This window comes from Pongo abelii, chromosome 14 (assembly GCF_028885655.2).
Source record: "Pongo abelii isolate AG06213 chromosome 14, NHGRI_mPonAbe1-v2.0_pri, whole genome shotgun sequence".
Classification (NCBI taxonomy): Eukaryota; Metazoa; Chordata; class Mammalia; order Primates; family Hominidae; genus Pongo; species Pongo abelii.
Window position 1 is genome coordinate 40804880 of NC_071999.2, and position 12311 is coordinate 40817190.

The following is a 12311-nucleotide window of genomic DNA, read 5'->3' on the forward strand; positions in this document are numbered from 1 at the left end:
CCTTATCCACATGTGGTCATTTCAATTTTAGTGTCTACTTATCAAGTTTTCTGAAAGAAACTCACTGAACAACATAGGCAGTTTTTCCTGTTTATTATATAGTTATTCTAAGGTGGTAAGTGTCACAAAGTTAACTTCAAGAGGAATAACATGGTCCAGTGTGAAACACAAGGTACAACATTTTACAATGAAACCACAGCACAAAGTAACTTTCAAAATTGGGTAGTTCAATGAAACATTTTGTCAACTCTTAGCTCTATAAAGCTCTGCTGATGGACTCAGTTGATGGATTTAAAAAATATATTGCTGTGTCAAATGTTTTAACACCAAATGTTTTTTTAAAGAGAATACACATCCAATCAACTGAAACTGTGAGCAGAAAGTATGCAACCTCTTTATAAAAATGTTATCCAAATTTACAACATTCATAATATATTTCAAAGTAAAGAGTTCTTAGAAAAAATAAACTCAATTCCTTGCTTACTGATGAGTATCAACTCCTCAAAAACACATCACAGAAAGTTAACTTTCATACTTCTTTGCCTATAACTTTTAGATATCTACTACCCTGGCTTCAAAAACATTTTGTGGCCATATATAATACAAACACTCATGTATTACACGCATCATTTATACTATCTTGGAATTTATCCATAATCTACTAAAATGAACCACATTTTAAAGACATCATATGTCGTGCACCCTTAAAAATTATAGTGAGGGCCTCTGATTTCCTCTTTTTTCCACATGCGTAACAGGCACAAAATTACAAATATTTTTCAACTGACAGTACAACACGCTATATATCAGGCAACTGGTATATTGAATTCAGTGTATCTCTATTTTTCACACCATGCCTCTGTGCGATATTTCAATCAAAGACAGTTGTCACTAACACGCACAAATATAGATGCTAGCAAGGTTAATACAAATATGCATAAATGAGCAAATGTATGCATATATAGTAAATTCATTCAATTAACATTTTCAAGTGTGTATATATTTATGTAGATATATACACACATACAGCAAGTATATTCAAAATTTGTCAACAGTTTACAGTTTTGAAAGAACATACAGAGTCTCCTTACAGGTTATCTGGCTTTGTTATTAAACTTACTTCATATCAAATATACTCTGGATTCTCTTCTATTTGTGTTCCAACATTATACTTGACAATCTGCAACTGTATCAATGTTTCATTTTTTTTAGCGTATAGTGATTGACAACCACTACAAGCCATCCATACACCCACAATAGAAAAAAAATCATAGTATTTGATCTTGTTAATAATTGAACACAAAGATATATCAATATAAACATTAATGTTACTTATATTTAATAGTTAACACAATATTGGATTTGGCTGAATTTCAATTTTTTTATAAATCAGTATATCTCAATATTTGGAACCTTTTGCCATACTAGTTGAGCAAACTGCTTTCTAATTTAAACGTGCCCCAACTAATATGTCACAGAGTAACACTTTATGACATGAAGATTTTATGTATAATTCCACAAGAGCCAGTAACTTATAAGGCTGTATAACAAATACTATATTTTACTATTGATGGTTTATACACATACACAGATACTTACAGAAGCATACCCACATACACACCAAGCCTGGCAAATTTACATAAACACCCAAACACCTGTATAGATATATGGCCACATATGAAAAATTTAGCAGTCCAAGAATTAAAATATGTGGAATTTTCAGGAATATTATTCTATATCTTCATTCACTTTCATTAAGAAATCTGACTTGCACACTTCATTGTTTTTAAGCAAAAAAAAGAAAGAAAGAAAAAGAGCCCAATCATGTATAGATCTTCAGGGCATGTGTTGGAAATTCCCCGGCTGGTTATGTAGGGTATATATATATAGTACGTTAGCGCTGGTTCAAATGGTTTTAGAAAATGTTTTTTGGATTCTTAATATTTAGATGAGCCAATATATGCGCACAAGGATGTATACAGATGAGAGAAACTGACACTTCTTAAAATTCTATGGCAGTACGGAAACTGTCTAGATTTTTCCCCCCCGCCTAGTTGATTAAACAAGACAAAAACACACCATGTGGCTTTCAGAACTATAGTCTTTTTGAGTTCACACTGAACTTCATACTTTATATATTTTTAACTTTTGCACTTCTAAAATGCTGAAAGCAGGGAAATATTCCTAATATCTTTTTCTACAATGTCTACATCTAAGAAAAAAGTGAGTGTAAGTGAAAAAGTATCGAACTTTGAACTACAGCACGATGTCTTCAGAGCACATTTAAGGATTATCATTAGGACAAAACTGCATGGCTTTTGCTGAAGTGCTCCCTGCTCAGTAGAACAATTTAAAAATTCATTGCCGAATTTTTTTATAAAGAATTCTATAAGTAACTCAATCATAAGTGCCTATAAATCACCAATTCTGTTCCATCAATGAACTGAAAACTTCTGGTTTGTTGCTAAGAATTTTTTATTTCTGCTTTAGTTTAATAGAATTATGTTTTGCATAAAAAGAGATCTCAAAGACTATAAATGGTGTGCTGTTTCAATCTCTGAGGGACTTTACTTTCAAAAAGTAAATGATATATATAGCCCCTGAACAGTCCTTTAATAGAAGTCATATGTTCAAGAGATTAAATGCTGTGGAAAGCACTTCCCTTGGAACTGCTTGAATGGAAAGTTGGCCACGATATCTATCAGCAATTAGTACAAGTCCAGTTTCTTTTTGCCCTGTCTAAACAAAGCCGTGGGCTCTATATCAATTGGCAATATCTACCACTTAGAACAAATAGCATTTATTGGACCTTTCTAGCAGTAGTTGTCCATAAGATTGACAGTGCAGGGAAGTTAAAATTATTGGAATTTATTTTTGTTCTGGACCATCTGACCCCACCAGATTTAAAGTAACTGTTCCACTGCTTTCTTTGTATTTTTGGCAGTTTAGTCAAATACATACTAATCTTTTATGGACCCAACTGTATTAAGTAATGCATTTTACAAAGACATAACTAAAACAGACACCAGCATAGGCAACCTCACAGATGTTTACTGTTTCTGCTAAAACAAAGCAGCCTTTTGATCTCAGCAGGAGTCTCTGGTCATTTCTATTGGAAACAGTTTTAAAACCTGAAGTCTGGAACAGGTATTATTATGAACTGTTCTTTCAAGATGGAATGGTTCAGTTTGCAGCTCTTGAATAACCTGCCAGAGAAGTGTCTTTCTCTCCAACAGACAGCATAATGAGGCACTAATTATTATAGGGCTAAGTTTTCAAATGCTGTTAGATTGCCTGCACGTTTTTTCTTCTTCTTCTTCTTTTGGTTGGAATATTTTATTCACTTGTAAAGTGAAATGGTAACATATGTAACTATAAACCAGATGGTAAAATTTTCTAGTTGAACAATTTATCAGGGAGATAAATCAATAACATGTAAAACAGCGTGTGACAACTGAATTTCTCTCCATCTTGAATAAAACATTTAAAAATTGTTTTCAAGTAAAATTTGAAAAAAAAATCATGTAAAAGCCTCCAAATGGCATCAAACATTTTTAATTTATCGCCTACTGAGATATGTCAAGCCTGGAGAATATCAAAACCATGCTTCACAAGTCTTAAACTGTTAGTGTTTGAACTAGTAAAAGTAAATGACCACTAGGATATGGCTTAAATACAATAGACCATACACATTAAATTAATTTTTAACAGTCAGACTTTAAAATAATTATTTTATGTTTAAGCAAAGCCGACTATAATTTTTAAAATAGAGGACTAGAAGAGCAGAATTAGTAGGTTAATGTTTAACAATGGGTTATAATCATAGACTTGATTGGTTTAACACAAAAGGAGTTTTGCATATGAAAATTTCCAAAACACCAGCAAGATTGAGAATTTTTCAGAGTGGAGATTTGGATACTCTGGGCCTGATTTATACAGCACCATTTAAGTGAATTGTGCTTTTCAAATGGATTTCTTGGAAAAAGTCCAGACACAATTTTTTTTAGGTCTGTATGAAAAAAAAAAAATCCCAGCTTTAGTTTTTACACATTTAAAAAATTATGTATATGATTGTAAGAAAAAAATTATATAATCTATAGCAATGCCATTGGCCAAGTTCTTCATATTGGTATATAGCTTAAGCTAAATTTATACTGTTTCTAATAAAATAACTTTAAAAAATAAAATTTACTTGACAACAAAAACAAGGAAAGTTCCTAAAGCCTAACTTTAGAGTCTTTATGAGATGTGTCATTGTCATAATCTTTCTTTTTCTCTAGGATATACTAACCCACAAAACAATAAGTAGCTTTTTCTACTGTCTAGGGAGAAAAAATATCTACCCAAGCATTTTTATTATTTTGCAATAAAAGTACCTCTAAAAACCAAGCAATTCAAATTTTAAAAACAAAATAACCTTAAAAAAAACATGCCTGCTAGTGCCGTTTTAATATGCTTTACAGAAAGTACAGAAAAATTATATCTCTATGTCTACTTATAATTAAGAAGAAAACTCCAACTACAGAAATTCTGGCTCTATATTGCCACATGATTAGTGTGTTCTTGTACTCAATATTGGGTCCGTGTATGAAATTCATCTAGAGCCAGGCCCTATACAAAAATCTCAGCATTCTGTGTTCAGACTCTCCCCAATCAAATCCATGTGGGAGATATTTTTAAAAATCTCTCAATTTCAAGGTTGAACATCATTGAAAACAAAATGCATACATATTTACTTTTGGATGATTTGGTCTTTTATCATTTCAAGGTATGCAAAACTCTTTTGTGTATTTTGCTGTTAGACTTTTGCTTAGGAAATGTGAAACCTTCACCCAATCACAAACCATATACATTGCTCCATTGTTTCTTTTACACTGAGTCTCCTACTGAATCCAAGTCATCCGAAGAGAGGGGGCGGTACAGGTCCTGCAAGATGAAGGGCGGTATAGATTTGTTTACTCGGCTTTCTTGGGTGCCCTGTGGCTCTCGTGGGAGCAACACTGAATGGGCATCCCCAGTTTCTATTATTATTAGACCTTTTCAAGTCACCAACTTGGAGTAGGAGGAAAGATAATAATAGAGAAACCACCCAAATAAACAAAATGATGCTGGTTTCGCCTTATTGGCAAGAAAATGCCTCTTGGTCTACTCATAATCTTTCGCCTTCCTTGATGCCCGTTGAGTTGCATAGCCCCCGAGGTCTGTAAAGGTCAACTCCACTACTATGTGACTAGGCAGTTCTTCCTTGACCATTTCCTTCCCATTCTTGGTAGAAAAGGAACGTGCTTACCTCACAATAAAATAATTTATCAGGAGGCCCAGATAGCATTCAGCAAATTCTGGTCCCAGAGCAGCAACTCAAATGTTGTAGTTGCGTGTAGCATAAAACGCAAGAAAGCATTGCTTTCTCAAAATATTATGTTTGGACGACAGAAAGCGTGTAAAATTAACCCACCTCACCCCAAATCCCTTCCCAATGTTCTTTCCCTGTTCTCCAACCGACCACTCACTCATCACCTCCTCTCTCCTTTCCTACCTCCCCTTCCTGCTACTAGATCTCAGTTGGTAGCCAGGCAACCAGCTCAGATCTGCAGAGAGTGTCTAGAGTTGGCTTTTCTCCGGTTTTGTACCACCCACTCCTCACATCATCTGACTGATCAGATAATCTACAAAAGTCAGTGATGTGGGAGTATAATGGGGAGCTTCATTCAGCCTACATAACACAACACATTTCTTCCTGATGGATTAAGAAATGGGACCAAAAAAAGTTCATGAGTGGGAAAAGAATCTTCAGGCTCTGCTTCTGTGACCAGTCAAATGCCTGTAGACAGCAACTTAAATAACTCTGCTTTGGAAAAATAGGTTACTTGGTACATTGCCACGAATATGCTTACGAAGAGAAATGTCTGGCATGCAGGTTCTTCATTGTATAAGACTATTCCAAAATGTCAAAAGAGGTAACATAAAAATGTGATTTTAACAGAAGAAAAAAAGCTGATTAAATTTTGTAATTAATATAAGTAAAAACTAGATTTTCTTATTTGTAAAGAAACCAGTCAAATGTCTCAACCTTCCTTTTGAAAAAACAGCTCACGTTCCTGTATTTTAAAATGGGGGCAAGGCGTGCATGCGTGCATGTGTGTGTGTGTGTGTGTGTGTGTGTGTTGGGGTGGGGGAAGTCAACTCATTTTCTTGGCCATGTTGCTAGGCAACACAGAAGGAAAAAATAGATTTTCCAATCTGCAGTAAAAAGAGTTAATTTATTCTTTGAAGTGTCTTCTTTTAGCACATGCCATCTTTCACTTATTTCAGTATTTCCTGCATAGGAGTATAGCCAATCATTTGAGAAGACCATTAACCAAATTTGAAACAGGATCAGTTTTTAGGGATCTTCTAGGCCCATTTTAACTGGGAGGGATTATTTGATGCAGTTGCCTATATGCCAAGATGAAAGCTCCTCTGGCTAAAGCATCTGGGAATGCCTTCATGCACTGACACAGCACATGGATGGGGACATTCATTTATGGCCTAAATTCAAAAGCTTGGAAATGGAACAATCTTAGAATATACCCAGTGCCCTGCCTCACAACATGTGCTCAATAAATGTTTTCAGATGGTATAAACCCTTTGTCCTCCTAAAACAAATGGGATTTTTTTTCTCTCAAGTATGGTGTTTGCACTGATCGTTTAAATGGTAAAATGAAGAATCTATAAGAAAGCCATATCTTATAATCATTCCCCAAGTGCTGGAAATGTTAATTATGTAAGCCAATAGCTACAGATCTGAATGGAAATTTTCTGCCTCAGTTGGACAAAATCATACTGAAGTGGAAATACAGAAAGCATAAGAAGCGAATTCTAGCCCCATTCTGCCAAGAAAGGGACATCTGAGCATAGCTTTACATCCCTAAGCTGGAGGTCTCCTCAATAAACAAGCAGGGAGAGAAGCTCCCATCTGCAGCGGGAATTCCCAATCACTCTTAATCTCAACAACTAAGCATAAACGACACCAATAAATCTTTAATCTGAGTTTAATTAGCTCAAAGAATAAAGACAGATTTCTATGCTAGGTGTACTCTCCAAAGCATACATACACTCTAAGAGACAGAATGTTCTCAGAAAGAGGGCCCTTCCTGCTCTGTATCTAATGGCGGTCCCTACAGATTGATGCCTCACTGGGTGATGTTCACAAGAAAAGAATGACCGACCAGCTCTTCCTTCACTCAGGGACAGGCCTTTAGGAGAGTAAATAAATTTGGCCAATTCTTTGAGTTGTTCACAAATAATTCCAACACCTTAAAATTCCAAATTAGACCGTGGCCAAGAAGAAACCATAGTGAAAACACTCAAACGGAAGTAGAATAGAATTACTGGGATTTCTATCTGGAAGGAGGCTCCTTGTTTTGTTTTGTGTTTCCAGCGGAGACCCAGAAAAGATAATAGGCTTATCTAAGATACCAGGGCCATTTAGCGGACAAGCTGGCGTCAAATCCAGGCTTCATCAAACACTCAAAACAAGCTCCACCTGACGCCAGGTGAATCAGTGGAGAAAGATAACCAAACTTGATATTTGGTGCAACAGGCTCCAAAGGAGCGGGGAACCAACTGAATCTCCCTGCCCCACACTCTTAGACGTCTGGCAGCCTAAAGACACAACCTGTGCAGAAATCTTGAAGAGAGGGCCTTCCATCCTGGATGACACGTAATTTTATGGAACTCAGAAGTTTTGTTTTAAAACACATAATAAAAGAAACCAAACTCAAGAATCCAGCGTTTGAGTGCAGTAGACTGCAAGGAGGTCTCGCTTATTAAAGTGTTCGGTGAGCACCATCATGAAACCTCCTAGGAGCGTACATTCCCCCCACCTCGCGTCTGAAATCAGGACCATAAAGGGCCTACCATCTTTGGCATTGTACCTCCCCCTTTGCCCCATTCCCACTACTTTTATTTTTGCCTTGGTATTACTGGAAAAGACAAACAGTACAGGTTGTGACAGGATAAGAACAGTAGTCTCTCCATCCTGAAAGAAGCACTAACCCTCACCCTCTTCCCTAGGGTGGAGAAGCTAACAGTTTCCAGTAACTTTTTCACTGTGGTCTCCAAGCTCAGCCAAATTCTCCATAAATGCAAGTAGTGATGAAAAGGTGCTCAGTGTGGGTTTCATCCACAAAAGCACGTGTCATAGGTTCCCATCCCCTACCTCATGGACCCTCAGCTGCTCTGGGGCCTCATCCGTACCATAAGCAATTTTCCACCAGGGCCCTCCCCTCCATTCACAGCACTTCTTCTTTCCCTTAATGGTGATATCTAATCAAACTCATCACAACTAAGAAGGCTTACAAACTAGTGCTAATGAAGCCTGTGCATTCAGAACAGAAAGAGGAGAGTATGTAAAAGTGAAGTAGCAAAGGTGCATTCTTCTCAGAGTTAAGATTTGGACAAGGTTACAGAGAAGCTAAAAGCCCTGAGTTCTAGCTAAACCACAGCAATAAGCAACCCCCCATTGGTCACCTCCTGTTCTAGCTTAGATATCGCCTAGAGACAAGCAGCATGATTTGCTGGCACCTGTACCTCTCTGCACCGAGACTGAGACAGGTCTGAAACAAGCAGCTTGCTTATTTCCTTACCCTCTGCTTCCGCAGGCTTCCTGGGCTGGTGGGTGATGGGCTTGGCGACTTGCCTGAGCGCGGAGTAGAGAGCTGACTACCAGGGGTTCCATTAACTAGAAATACAAAGAATCACACACAGAGAAAAATGGCACGTTAAATAATTTTCATGACAAATCATCTTCTGCAAGAAATAAACAATTATATAGAGAGCCGTCTACTAGAACTCTAGACACCCTTCCATGTGTACACTGAGGAAGAGCTTTGGGGAAGTAACCTTCAGAGAGTCACAGTTTTGTAAATCCTGTGTTTTATAGAGCAGCAGGTTACAGAATTATTTTTTAAGATGTACCTTTCACGACTTTCCTGATGAATGTATTAATGATGTCTTTAACTGTGCCAGCAGGGACTTTAGGAATGTATGGTCCTGAGACATTTTCAATGAGATTAATCCTTAACTCTTCAGTTTAGCTACCTAGTACTACCCAGCAGGAATAAATATAAGCACAGATCACCAGTGACATTCCAGTAACCTGATAAATAGATCACTGTATTTGTATAATTAATAACTCACTTCTAGAAAAATGTCCTGCATCCACCTGTGTCTTGTCCATCCCCCAGCCTGATTGTGATGGACCTGCCTTGAACAGGACAGTCATTGGCCACAGATGCTGAGAAACTCCTCACAGTTTCTCTTTGCTGCCTTTGAAAAGAAAAACTGCTAACAAGTTCAGATCACTGGAATTCTACCCAGTTCTCAAGAGTTTTATGCACATTTTCACTAAACTGAACTAAAGCCACAGAACTCAAGTAAGCAATTCTTTTCTCTAAGTAACATCATCTCTAACAACAGATGAAACACTTAAAGACATGGTTTTATAAAGATGCCTCAGGTTGCCTCTATTTTACCTGTAAAAATGACATTACAGTCCCACAGTCGGTGAAGTAGAATTAACCAGGAGACACATAGATTCTTGAGGGTGCAAAATAAATGCTTTCCACAAGGGAGAGCAGCAATGCATTTCACTTACCTTCTATGAGTTCTAACATGGACACAGTCTTAGTGTTGGACCTGAATACCAACGGCGGAATCCCGTCTCAGCACTAAGCCAAGCACCCGCGGAAACGGGAATCGGTTGGATGAGTTTAAGGATGGCTAAGGCTGCTCCCAGAGCAGGCTGAATGAGATGCAGGATTCATCAGCAGATGCCTTTTCTGCGTAAAGCTGACGTCTCCCAAGCAGCAGTGGGAGGTGCAGGTTCTGTCTTAGGCTACATCAAAGGTGTCAATTAAGCCTCTTGCCAACAGCAACCCCCATCCCGACACCACTCCCTTCCGGAAGCCCCAGTGCTGTCAGTACTTTGCACTGAATCATAATGAAGTGGCCCTGGGGGCAAGAGATCCAGTGACTCATCTGAAAATCAAAATGACAATAACTCTTCTAAAGCCTGGTGACTACCAGGTAATCAGGAAACCCTCACACGAGTCAGTGGCACGGTAGGATGTTTATTAATTTTTCGCACTTGATGTTTTCCCAAAAACTTACAACCCTGGAAAGTAGGAAGCTCCTTGTTTTGTCATCTCCTCCAAAGACCTTAAAAAATGTCACATACCCCATGCTGCATTAATTTGTAGTTTTGCTTTTGAAATGTGTTTGGCAACTCCTAAAAATAGAAGCCTAAAAAGCTATGAATTTTTTTTTTTTTTTTTTTTTTTTTTTGCAGAGATTAGTGAACTGGAAAGCTGAGAATGCTTTAATTTGCTTGCATGCCACCGTCCTGTCTTTGCTGAGTGAACTTCACGCTTGGACCTCATCACAGTAGACTTCCTCAGCCAGTAGCCTCTAAGGAGGGGGCTCAGAAATAGACAAGGATTAAAGACAAGGGCAGAAGCAGAGCCTATAACTAGTAAGGAAGGGATGCCTTACTGGTTGGCTGGAGAACACGTTTTGTGAATATAATATTTTCTTTACCCACCCGCATTCTACTGCACATCTTTATGTCATACCTAAAGGCTACATAGATTGGAGGGAAAAAATGAGCAAATAGGGAAGCAAACAGTGTTAACACTTTTTACTTTGAGACTCTGATCTTATCCAGCTAATGGAAAATGAAGAAAAAGAGACAAAGGGCTCACAAGAAAACAGTCTCAGGAATACCTTGCTTTAAAAAGCAAAACAAAACAATAAAAGCCTGTATGTATTTAGTAAGTATCCATTATATGTGTATTTTTAAGGCATTTTTTGAAAGGCATTTATTTTTATTGAAGGCATTTTTATGCACCAGTCAATGCACTTAGACCTTTTATATATGCACATATATGCATCTGTATGCATCAGTATGTATATATATTACATCATTTAACTCACACAATAACTCTATAAGATTGGCAGTATCATTTCCACCCATTTTACAGGTGAGGAAATTGAGGCTTACAGATGACGAGTCATTTGACAGGCAAATATGGAGCAGAGCCTAAAATCTAACCTAGGCAGTTCAAAACCTGCAGTCTTACTACTACCTTGCCTTACTGTGCCAGCCCTTTAACCTACAGGTAAACCAGAGAACTAAGCTAGTAATTACAATAAAGTATTTTGAGAGGGGAAGTAAGGCGGGATAGACAGTCAAGGAAGTGACCATGTTCTCGGGATGCAGCATTGGTGGTGACCTCACAGCCAACAAATTAAGCCTTGGCATTCACGTCGTAATTGAGCTCATTTAAGCAAAGCTATCTTCAGGAGGGACTGTCCCTTCTCTAGGGCATGTGCATTTTGATTTTAATTGTCATCAAACTGACCCTTTGCTCATTTATAGTAAAAAACACACCCCTGGGTGGAGATTTAAGATGCTAATGAGACATGTGATATATGAACATGCACATACAGCTACAGTGCATGTGCACCCAGAGGACCACCCAGAACATGCTTACTAGCAACACCTCTTCCCACCTCCTTATGAATTATCATGTAAGACTCCCATAAAGGGGGTTTCTCCAGCAATAATCAACACTGCCTCACCCTTGCAAGCAGCCCACCCTGAACTCTGTCTCTCAGGGTATACTGTCTATTCTGCATCTAACTTTCAAAATACTCTTTTTCTTTTGCAGTGAATGACTCTCTGCTGCATCTCCTTAGCCGTGTGTCTTTTGTTTAAATTCTTTTAAACTAAGAAGACAAGAACCAAGGTATCACAACAGCCATCAACAGAAGTATTGCGTGTTGCAATTGGAATCCTAATAACCAACAGTGAGAGTTGGCCTATGCCCTTCGTAGAGGGCAGTGGATACAGAAGTTAGCCTGGTGAAGCAAGGGGGGCAAAATGAAGGAAAAGTGTCCTCAGCCCAGGGATCTCCTGCTTCAGGGCTGGATACAAGAAAGGAGGCCAGTGTGGTACATTGAAGAGACTTAAATAAGTTAGTAAAGCAAGTATGTGGGGTTGGAGGCGGAGGAATGTCAGGAATGAGATGGAGGCATAGTGAGTAGGGCTTTAAAATTCATGTTAACGAGTTTGGTTTTTATCCAAAGGGCAATGAGAAGAAAAACAAAAACAAAAACAAAGATTTTAAACAGGAGTCATAGGATCAGGCTTGCATTTGAAAATGCTCTCCAGTTCTTGCCCTGTCAAGAATGGATTAGAGGGAAACAATACTGGGTGCAAGGAGAATGTCAAGGTAGGAGAGAGTGGAGCACATTTAAGGGTCCTATGG

At 38.0% G+C, this 12311-nt stretch overlaps 1 protein-coding gene across 4 annotated transcripts in view; it reads right to left on the reverse strand.

The window, feature by feature from the left end:
* Positions 1–12311, reverse strand: part of DCLK1 (doublecortin like kinase 1) — a 357223-nt gene that overhangs the window by 74717 nt on the left and 270195 nt on the right. Inside the window, exons 1-3 of one of the 4 annotated variants that reach the window (XM_009248567.4) lie at positions 9638–10317; positions 8628–8722; positions 77–4926 (exon numbers count right to left, since the gene is read on the reverse strand). In XM_009248567.4, coding sequence (XP_009246842.1) covers positions 4870–4926; positions 8628–8722; positions 9638–9656 — 171 coding nt within the window. In that variant the 5' untranslated portion in view covers positions 9657–10317 and the 3' untranslated portion in view covers positions 77–4869. Of the gene's footprint in view, positions 1–76; positions 4927–8627; positions 8723–9637; positions 10318–12311 lie in introns of those variants that run through there. The other 3 variants (XM_009248563.4, XM_024230848.3, XM_024230846.3) reach the window with 3 other exon arrangements.